An 11,552-nucleotide genomic window follows, 5' to 3' on the forward strand; every position below is an offset into this window, starting at 1 on the left:
GAAAAAAACACAAGAATATTCTGAGTTTTCTGACACTTTTTCGTCTTTCCTGAAGCAGAGACCTTCAGTCTTTTAATGTTTTACTGCATTCAACCACACATCAGAAGAACAAAGTCACACTTGGTTAATATTTCACTTTAACCATGTTGTGTCATGTCATCACTGTTTTCATTGGATGTGTTACACCTTTCTCTTGAGCAGCTTTTTCTTTCACAATAAATGGGGAAAAACGTGCATAAATGTGCATTTGGGTATTTTGTTCCTTTTCTTCCTTCTGTTGACGTGAAGGTAAAAACGTTCATGGTCTGAAAGTAAAATAAAGTAACGTGAATAAATGTTGACTACATATTAATCACCTGACTGCTACTGGATCCTGGAAATGCTCTTTAATGTAATAATATATTAAATTGTTCATGGGTTGTCCTCTGTAATTAGTAACTCCTGTGCTCTATTTTGTTCCCACAGTTTAGTCATTCGAGTGTCTCATTACTAAATATTGCAGATTGCTTCCCCCTTCCATATCTGAGGGTTTTGATCTTTGTATAAAGTGAGCATCCATCTGCAGCTTTGTCAAGTTTTTCTGAACTGGACCAATACAAAAAAATACAATCATCACAAGTTTTTACGGTGAAATATAAATAAATGTTTTGATTTTTTTTTGGGGGGTGGGGGTTTTGTGCAAAAATCCAAACAATATTCATGAGCGTTGAAGGGATAACAATTCGTTTTTTTCCCTGAACAGCAGAAAGGACTGATGGTGAGACCCATCCCTTGTACTATCTGTAAATTGAAAAGTGAATGTTGATGAGCACAAATGGAGAAAACATAAATTGACAGTCCACCATGACATATACAAAGAACGTATTACTGTTAATGATGGGTCTCTGTAAACTAAAGAGTACAGTCTAGACCTGCTCTATATGAAAAGTGCCCTGAGATGACTTGTTATGATATGATAAACATTCCTTAAATACATTCCTCATTATAAATTCCTCCCTAGAATCTGGTATTTTCCCAAACCCTTTTAAGACCGCGACTGTAAAACCTTTACTCAAAAAGACCTAGCTTAGACCCCTCCTCTCTTAGTAGTTACCACCCCATTTCAAATCTACCTTTCCTGAGCAAGATTTTAGTAAAGGAAGTGCTTAAACAATTAAACAAACACCTGAGAATGGCATTCATGAAAATATTCAATCTGGCTTCAGAGTGAACCATAGTACAGAGACAGATCTTGTCAAAGTTTTAAATGATCTCAGATTAAATGCTGATTGTGGAAACATATCCTCATTCTCCTTAGCCTTAGTGCTGCCTTCAACACTATTGACCACAATCTTTCACTTAGCTGTCTTGAGAAATGGGTTGGTCTCTCTGGTACGGTTCTAAACTGGTTTCAATCATATATCACTGGAAGGAAATTCCATGTCAGAATTGGGGAACACATATCGGAAACAGAAAACACTGATTATGGCGTGCCTCAAGGCAGTGTCCTGGGACCTTTACTGTTCTCAATTTACATGCTGCCACTGGGATCCATAATCCATCAGCATGGCGTAAATTTCCACAGCTATATGCTGATGACACACAACTTTATGTGTCCATTAGGCCAGATGGCCTAAATACTCTGTCCATTAATGAATGAATGAGCAAGAACTTCCTAAAGCTAAATGAAGATAAGACTGAAATCCTCCTAGTTGGCCCAGGAAATAAGAGGGAGCATGTTCTTGCTAAACTGGGACATCTGGCATTGCAGACATGACCACAAGTAAGAAACCTTGGTGTCATTTTAGACTCTGACCTCAATTTTAAAGCCCATTTTCATTGACCAAAACTGCCTTTTATCATTTGTGCAGTATAGCGAAGGTGAGACCTCTACTGAGCCAGCAAGATGCTGAAAAGCTTGTTCTTACTTTTGTTTCTACTCGTCTTGACTACTGCAACGCTCTATATACTGGCCTACCGAGCAGCCATCGCAAAACTGCAAACTATTCAGAATGCTGCTGCCAGGGTTTTAACAAAAACTAAAATGAGAGATCATATAACTCCTGTTTTATTTGACTTACACTGGCTCCCTGTATATTTTAGAATTTATTTTCAAGTCTTTCTCTTAGTTTTTAAGGCACTACATGACCTCATCCCCTTTAAATATCACAGACTCCCTATTGTTTTATGATCCTTCATGTCCCCTAAGATCTTCCACAGCTGCTTTTTTAACTGTTCCCAAGGTCACCACAAAAACCTTTGGGGATGCTGCTTTTAGCCACAACGCCCTGAAAAACACTCTGCCATTAAATATTTGACTTGCTGACTCAGTGGACAGTTTTGAACTACAAGTCAAAACACATATTTTTAATATAGCCTATAACTAGCAGCTGTCTGTTTTAATCTTATATGATTTTCTCTAATTTGTTTAATAACTGTGTAACTGTAAATACTAGTTTATAAATAGTAACACTCATTTTCCTCTTTCCTCCTTGTGCATGTTTTAAACTTGTGTTTTAGTTTTTGCTGTTGAATTGTAAAGCACTTTGAGCTGCATTCTGTGCATGAAATGTACTATCTAAATAAAGTTCATTTAAGTTCATTGAGCAGTTGTACCTGATGTGCATCAATTTGTCCAATGAGTAAACTATTTGACAACTTCTGTCTTGTAATATTTAACTTAACAATGTCCAAAGGTGATAGAGAAGTTAATGATCAGGTTGATTTGATAGAAAAGGCTGCTGAGCCTAAACTCAGTCCTGCTCACAAAGGAAGTCAGACAACGCTGCAGAGAGCAGCATTTCAGTGATTCTCATTATATGTAAAACCTTCCATCAGTTTCATATTCAGGTGAGCAATTTCATGTTTTTCATCAAACTGTAGATTTTTAACTGCTGTTAACATAAAATGTGTGAATCTGTTTCTTGCAGCCATAAGCAGAGTGAAGATGAAGTTTGAGAGCATCTTGGAGGAAATTGACGGTTTTGGACCTTTCCAAATCGCCATCATCGTCTTGCTCTGCACCCCTAGAATAGTTCTGCCCTGTCACTTCTTACTGAATAACTTCATCGCTGCAGTGCCTCCTCACCACTGTGACATCAGCACCCTGGATAATGGAGGACTCTTCAGAAATTTAACTCAGGCGCAGAGACTGACAGTCAGCATTCCTGTGCGAGAAAATGGGGATCCAAAATCCTGCGAGATGTTTGCAGAGCCTCAGTTTCAGCTCTTATCCAACAGCTCCGACAGCAACGACCTGCAGAGAGTTCAGTGTCAGAGCGGATGGGTTTACGACAACTCCACCTTCACCTCCACCTTGGCAACAGAGGTACATCCACTCTGATTTTTTTGTATCAAAGTAGGAAACATTGTAAGTAGTTGAAAGATATTTACACTACAAAAGTCCTAAAGCCATAAAAAGACCCACAATGGACACCAGGGACATGTGCTCTGTTTAGTTTATGGGTTTTAATGATGTGTCAAAGAGTTTACTTAGTAAAATTACAAACAAATGTGTTTTCTGAGGCTGAGTCTGATATTTTTATTACACTATTATCCCTAAATTTAAAAAGATTTTGGCTAAAAAGTCAATAAAACAAAAGGGATTTGGTGTTTCTCTACTAGAATTACAGTATGTTTCTGGCATTGTGGGACTTTTTAAACTGTATTTAGACCATGTAGGAAGATGGAATTTGTAACAGTTAGTAGATTAGTAGTATATAATTATAATGATGTGATCATACTGTAAAAGTCATCACCTTCCTCGCAATTTTACACATTTTATCATTATCATTTCAGTTAGAAAGTAAATTGTTTTATTGCATTCACACAGTACAATATATTGTTAATCAATAACATAAATTTATGTTTAATTGTCTAATGAATGAGTTCAGTATTGATGAGTAAAAGGAAAGGCAAGGAAAGGAGATGTGGAAAAAATTCAGTTACAAATAAGAAAATCATCACACAGTCTCTCAAATGTGTAAAAATAATAAAATCTTCGAAATCTTGCAGTTCTTGTATCACTGATCTTAACTTGCACCAAGTTTTTTTTTTAATATGTTTCAGCTTCAGTCTCCAATTCAGGCTGATGAGACAATTACATATTCATTAAAATCTTTTTCTAGTGCAATTTTAAGTGTGACAGAAACCTTTAAACGTACATTGTCTCCTGAACAGTATCTAATTTGCACTTTCCAGCACATTTAGCAGAAACTGTTGTAAATAAGATCTCTTTTCATCGATATACACTTACTGTATAATGAACAACATGACTCTCTCTTTACCTGTGATCTCTCCTTCCAGTGGGACCTTGTCTGTGATAGAAAAAGCCTGACCAAAACCACAGGCACAATCTTCTTTTCCGGAGTGATGATGGGCGCAATAGCTTTTGGATTTCTCTGTGATAAGTACGTGCGTAACAAGTATGTCTACCTGTAACATTCTGATGATGAAGAGTAAAATCTGGCAGCTCTAATAGTGGATTGTCTTACTGTTCTCTCACTTAAACATGAGATTATTCAGACTTCATTCATCATGTCAGTAACATTTATCAGTACCCATATATTTTGTCAGATTTTTGTTGCATTATGTTTTATTACTAAACTTTCATTAAACCTGTGGAAAGTAAGAAAATCGATTTCTTTTTCTGGACAAATATTCAGCTTTTTTGTCACTTATTTCCTGATTAATATATTTAAGAATATTTAGAATCCCATTTAACTTCTCAGAAAACTTCATTTTAAAGGAAATTTACATCACAAAAACTTCATGGTCATATTCCTCTTTTTCTTTTTCTTGTTCTATTTTTTCCAGGTATGGGAGGAAAAACACTCTCTTGGCCTCGTACATCATGGCGATGGTGTTTGGCTTCTCCAGTGCGTTTGCGAACTCCTACATCCTGTTTGCAGTGCTGAGATTTCTCACTGGGTTCGGGCTGACAGGAATCACCATCAACTCAGTAGTTCTGAGTGAGTGGTTTGCCATACAAGCCTACATTATCAACACATACAGTAAACCATATAAATGGAAACTAATGAAGCTTCAGTCATCCAAATGTGTCAAATCAAGTAGATATCTTTCAACGTTACAGTCTTTTTAGTGCCAAAGTCCCTCTTTTTGTTATCATACCTCCACCATAGCTCAACAGGGAAACACAAAGAGGGAATTTGATGCTAAAAAGACTGTAAAAGTGTCAGATATCCACTTGATATGACTAACTCAGACTGCTGAAGCCTCATATAAGCTTCACATCTACTTTTAAATGACTGTGTGGACACACTGTTTGATTTTGGCCTCCATCACTTACACATTGAAAGCACATTTGAAGGGGATCTTTTAACAGTCAGTATGAACACAGTGAATGATTACAGCGAGGAAAACCTCTTTCACTGTTCATATGGACACCTGACAGCTGTTTTGACTTGAAAAATCAAACCATAGAGGTGGAAGATCAGAAAACACTCTCATGAGTTGTTTCTGTAGCAGTCATGTGAATCTTTCTGGAAATCACTGACAGAATTAGTTTCACATTTTGGAAAGTACATGTACTTGTCAAATGCAAATACATAAACCTTGGCAACTCTCCATCTGTATGGTAAATATGAAACTGGGACCAGCCAGCTTAGCTTAGTACAAAGACTGGAAACTAAGGGAAACAGCCAGCCTGACTCTGTCCAAAGGTAACAAAATCCGTCCACCAGCACCTCTAAAGCTCACTAATTAACTTTGATTATAAGAATCAAAGTGTAAAAATGAGCATTTCATGCTTGTCTGGGGGCTTGTGTGTCAGACTATTTCCTGGCAGGGAGCAGTAACTTCCCGGAGTGTCTGCTGGTTGCCTGGCAACTGCTGAGAGCATTTAAATTGGGTGTTCAAGATACAGGGAGTTTTTAAAAGTTCAATATCTAATCTGATTGCGAGCGTTTAACCAAAATCCCAGTGAAATCAAAATGAAACAGAAAGAAATTGCCAAATATCTATTTAGTAAAATATATGGTTGAATATTTTTTCTGTCTCTTGCCTCCCCCTGCAGGCATCGAATGGGTCGACGTAGGTCATAGGTCGTTTATCGGTGTGATCGGCAGCCTGGCCTGGTCTGCAGGTAACATGCTGCTGGCCGGGTTTGCCTTCCTGGTGAATGACTGGCGGACACTGATCATGACTGTTACAGCCCCACTGGGGTTTGCAATTTTGACCTGGTGGTAAGTGAAATATCTTTTTCATTTTCATGCACTGGGATGTTTGGCTATTAAAAACTGTCATTTAAGATATTAACAAGTTCCTTTTGCTCCTTCAAGCTCAGTGCTTTGGCTCCAAATAAAGCTTTTACAGTTTAAACCTGATCAAAATGGTGAGATATAGATGATACCTTGTTGATATGAGTCCTCTTTTTGCATCTACTTAAGGAGAAAAATATGTTTTTGACTCAGTGACTAATTTGACTCAGTAACATTTCTCAAAAATCAGCCTTGTTCTAGAGTACAATTTCTCTTGGAAGTGTTTTAACATGTGATTTGAATAATGTTCTATTTAATGTGTCCACTCATTAATTATTATTTTGAATATAATTGTAGGTGGATTCCTGAATCTGCTCGATGGCTTTTAGCCAATGGTAAAATGGAAAAGGCCCAGTATTACCTTGATAGATGTGCTAAGTTCAACAAGAGACAAAAACTGTCATCCAAATTAAAATTAGAAGTAAGTGTCAGCTTAAAGGTGAATAGTTTGTTTAACACTTAAACCTATTTGATTGTGTGATCTTTTAGATTATTCTGATGTGAGTAAAAAGAGGAAACAATCATATAAACTGGTTCAGTCTATGTGTTGCATTAACTCATTTATCTCAGTGTCCACAGGTCAATTGCTTTTTTATACGACCATATGGTCAAAAAATTTCAAAACCTAAAACTTTTTAAATTTAAATGATGTCAGATCTGCTTGTACATGTCACTTAACATTACATCTCTTCCTCTGCACAGACACTCTCCAACATACAAATCCTGGAGAATCAGGACAAAAACTATTCTTACCTTGATCTATTTAAGACCCCAAAGATGAGACAGTTAACTCTGCTGACTGGGATTGTGTGGTGGGTGTCGCCTCAAAAAATGACCTAAAGATATAAAAAAAGATGTATTAAATCATTGTGAAATCAGTCATTACATAGTCTTGATAAATCCTCAAGATATTTGTGGAAGTCGTGAATGTTTGGTTGAATCTCTTTATGTATATGCAGATACATGGAAGGGGACAAACAGAAATGAATCAGCGATATCTTCTTCATTTCTACTCTGCAGGTACGGAGTTGCCTCGACGTATTATGGAATCAGTCTGAATATCAGCGGATTTGGTTTAAACATGTACCTCACACACTTCATCTATGCTGCCATTGAAGTTCCTGCCAAGCTGATGGTCTATTTCTTGCTCAACATCATTGGTCGGAGGAAGTGCCAAGCTGGCACCCTGTTACTGACGGGAACCTGCATCGCCATAAACATCTTTGCTCCAAAAGGTCATGGAACATTCTGTTTTACTACAGTTGCTACTTCCGATTGTGTACTTATTGTGTAGGAGCTGGTTTTTTGTACAGTTAACAGAATTACAAAGTGTTATATGTTTTGTTAAATTATATTAAATGACCCTTCCAGGACCTTAAAACAGTTAAAAAGACACTGAGAAAAAAAATCTTCAACCATTAATTTCAGTTCCATTTTTATCAGGTTTTTCTGTAAGGCTGCACTTGTTCTTTTTCAACAAACCAAATCTCATGAAAAGACCCAAAATCAACAATGTGTTACTCTGTCTGTTAATACTTTCTGACTTCTCTACTAAAGATGTAAATCTTTAAAAATGGGTCGCAAATATATAGTTTCATTTTTAGCTGGGCACTGTAGTTTTTAGCGAACGTTACTTAAACAGGATGACATAGTGCATTTGTTGGGGACTATTTTCAGTGGCAGATGAATCCACATTTGATGCTCTAGTGAGTATTTCTGGCAGCAGGATGGTGTGTGTGTTCATGGTGATGAAGGAACATGTCACCCAGTGCAGCGGTGTGACTCATTGATGTGTTTTAATAGTTTTAGGACAAAAATAGCTCTATGGCAAGAGGAAAAAGATATATCAGGTTTCGAATGCACAGTCAGAGCATCTAGAAAAAAACAATTAACACATATATGTACTTGTTCTCTGTAGATCTGTGGCATGTGCGTGCCACTGTGGCCATTCTTGGAAAAGGCCTATCAGAAGCTTCCTTCACGACTATCTTCCTCTACACGACTGAGCTTTATCCCACAGTTGTCAGGTCAGTCACTGTTTCTACAGTTTAATTAAAAAGTTTAAATAAAAAGGGTTTTATTTATATATGTATACATAATTCTGGTGATTACTTTGCTCAGTCATGACATTTTGCTCTTCAAGTCCTTGTGTTACTGGGCCTACTGGACTCCATTTTAAGTGAAGTTGGTGGGTAAAATATTATAATTACCAAAGCGAAGATGGCCAACCTTTTAGAATAAGATCCATGTTGTAAAATAATGCATTTTCCTTTAATAGTATCATTAAGATTTTAATTCAATTGTTGGCATATTGTCCTGTGTTTTATATACATCACTTCATCAGGCCAACTCACCAGTTATTGCCAGTTATCATTAACATTTGTCTGTTGTTATTTCTTGTTGGACTAAATCCAGCTGCGTTAAAGATAAGCTGTTTTATTATTATATCTGCTGCCATAAATATATTTTAATTTAACTTTAATGTGAAACAGCAGGTTGATCAGTTTAAATTACATTTCATTTATTTTAACATTTTATTCTTTGTACTTAATGTTATTTCTCTCTATACCGACGTTATATCTTACCCCCCTTTCCATATTTTTTTCCAACAGTTTTGATGTGATTGGTGGACAGTTTGGACTGTAATTTACAGACAGTAATACCCAGTGGACTTCATTAAATGCTATTGTTGTCTCTCTCCTACCACCGTCTTTTCACCATTTATTCAGTCACCTGAATAACACCTAAATTTCCCCCACGGGGATCAATAAAGTGTTATCTTATCTTAGTGGCACAACTTTGGTGTTAAGTTTCCACAAAAACTCATCAGAAAACTAAAAATGATGCTGATTATAAATCCAGTGAAATACCTCAAAAACACTGCTTCCTACCTACAATAAGGCCACACTCAGATTCTCTCAATGTACTGTGTATTCCTTCTGTCTCACCAGACAAAACGGTCTGGGTTACACCAGCTTCATAAGTCGTGTGGGAGTGTCATTCGCTCCGCTCATCCTGCTGCTGGAGGACGTATGGACTACTCTTCCTCAAGTCATCATCTGCACTGTGGCCATCATATCTGGTCTGGTGTCTTTCCTGCTTCCAGAGACTCTGAATGTGAGGCTTCCAGAGACCATTGATGATATAGAAAAGCCAAGGTTTGTAAAATAGTATATTAAAGCCACACTATACATAGAATCTCAGTTAGTTTTACTTTGCTGCCATCCTGTGGTCTTATCCAGAATTACACTGATGCTGTATAAAATGAAATCATGAAAAACTGTCAGCCCACAATCAACTTAAAGATTAAAAAGGATTACGAATATTTTGAAAAATCACTTTTAAATTAGATTCATGAGATTAAATAAAATACCTGTATTTGAGTTTCTTTATATAGAGAATTTTTGGGAAATTTGAAATTAAAACAATTTAAAAAAGGAGTATGGCTACATAGCTGATGGATGCAAAATAAATAAATAAATAAAAAAACATCCAATTCATGACTTTACTGTTTTGATTCATTACAGAAGGAATCATGTCTCCTCTCACTCCTTGGAGTCTTCGTGAGTTTCTCTGGAGTCAAACAACACAACAAACACTTAGTTTTGAAGAAATAAGTTCTGTGAAACAAGGATTTTGTTTCTGTGCTCATACACATCATGCAGAAGTACCTCAATCAGCTGTAACTGCCTCCTGTCAGTGTAAACAGTGAGAGTGAGAACAGGTAATCTCATCAATGCAATTTCGAAGAAAACTCAGGTCAAAATGTATGTGTACCTCAGATGCTTGCTTTTTAATTTTTTTTTTTTTTTTTTTAATCTTTCGTTTGGTTTTATATGGTTTTGTTGAGGTCTTGTGGTAGGGTTGTGTTTGGTGGGTGGGTGGGGAATGTAGGTTTGTTTTTAGAAATTATGAATAAAATTTGGAAAAATAAAAGTGTGTTTTTTGTGTAGTTTGTAACCATCAGTACAGTTGAACATTGAGGATAATATTCATAAAGTACAAACTGAATAAATTACACTCGTCATTGGTTAATCTGCTTTATGGGATTATTTGATCTGAATGATAAAAATAATGTATGTGGGTTTCAGTACACCACTGACTGTAGTGAAATAGAATAATGTGATTACATCTTGGTAGATACAGTTTTCTCTTTTGTTACACTTCCATCTGCATTGACTTCATCACATGTTTAGAACTTTCATGGTGGTTTCCACAATGCTCAATTGGAGCTTTTGCACATGTTTATTTAAGAATAAATTAATATGCAGGTCCCTCAGGGTATTTGCAATCTTTTGATTATAGGAATTAGCACGGATTTAACCAACCCCCGCAGTTTATTTGTCATTTAGATTAGATCACATTCAACGTAACCTTTTGCACAAAGTAAGAACCAATACAATAAAACTTCAAATGTACAGAAAACAGTTAATTAAGTGTATTGGTGTAAACATTAAAGTGTATGAGTGCTTGAAAACCTGAGTGAAAGATGTTCACATAATAAAGTGCATATACCATCATAAAAATATAAAACAAAGAGTGCATATTTATCAATCTCAGGAGTAAAAATGCATGCTACATGTTGCTCCTGACAAGTCTCTCAAATGTAGCATTTTTTAAAATTGCCAAACCTGAATCATCTCTAATCCTAAACCTAAAAATAACTTTGGTTAAAGGATCTTGCTGGCAGCCCTACACGCCTCTATCGGAAATATAAATGTTACCTTATAGACCTGATTCAGGGCAGAGAAAAGTTATAGAACTCCACCGATTTAGCATGGTGTTACTATTATTTTAATTGTGGTGAAAACCAGGACAATTTGGTAATGAATGTTGAAAACTGGGACATTTTAGAGTTTTACAGATGTTTGTCAGGACTCGGGACACTCAGCTTGAAACCAGGACAACTGGTCACTGGTGACTATACAGGCAAGTATACCCACATACAGGGTATTTCTGAGATTCTAAGAAATTGCTAAAATCATGTTTACTCTCACTGGATCTTTTAAATATTATGTTTTCCAATGACTTGTTAACAATCACATCTTTTCTGCAATTTATTGCACATTCCTGGCTAGCTAACCGCCCAGGCTAATGGCTATACTGGCAGGAATATCCACATAGACCTACAGGGTATTTCTGAGAACCTAAGAAATTGCAAAAATCGTATTTACTTTCATTGGATCTTATCAAATATTTTGTTTGATGATTGCAAACTTTATGACAAGCTGTTGGAAAAGCTACTGCAAATTTAGTCATTTTGGGTTACAATGATCACAAAAAGATGCTGGAGGG

General features: G+C 36.3%; 1 protein-coding gene across 3 annotated transcripts; it reads left to right on the forward strand.

Annotated features, from left to right (window-relative positions):
• Positions 1-2,732: 2,732 nt before the first annotated feature.
• LOC122996541 (solute carrier family 22 member 7-like) lies at positions 2,733-10,060 on the forward strand. Of its 3 annotated transcripts, XM_044372026.1 has the most exons (11): positions 2,733-2,829; positions 2,910-3,307; positions 4,285-4,388; positions 4,795-4,949; positions 6,014-6,182; positions 6,555-6,678; positions 6,960-7,069; positions 7,278-7,492; positions 8,176-8,284; positions 9,209-9,415; positions 9,785-10,060. In XM_044372026.1, exons 2-11 carry the CDS (start codon positions 2,927-2,929, stop codon positions 9,822-9,824), a joined length of 1,614 nt encoding a protein of 537 aa, XP_044227961.1. In that variant the 5' UTR covers positions 2,733-2,829; positions 2,910-2,926; the 3' UTR covers positions 9,825-10,060. The 3 variants fall into 3 exon arrangements, with proteins under 3 accessions (XP_044227961.1, XP_044227963.1, XP_044227960.1); XM_044372025.1 differs by having other exon boundaries at positions 2,736-3,307; XM_044372028.1 differs by lacking the exons at positions 8,176-8,284; positions 9,209-9,415; positions 9,785-10,060 and adding an exon at positions 7,668-7,930 and having other exon boundaries at positions 2,735-3,307; positions 7,278-7,521.
• The last annotated feature ends 1,492 nt before the right edge of the window (positions 10,061-11,552 follow it).

The sequence above is a fragment of the Thunnus albacares genome, chromosome 14 (genome assembly GCF_914725855.1).
Source record: "Thunnus albacares chromosome 14, fThuAlb1.1, whole genome shotgun sequence".
Classification (NCBI taxonomy): Eukaryota; Metazoa; Chordata; class Actinopteri; order Scombriformes; family Scombridae; genus Thunnus; species Thunnus albacares.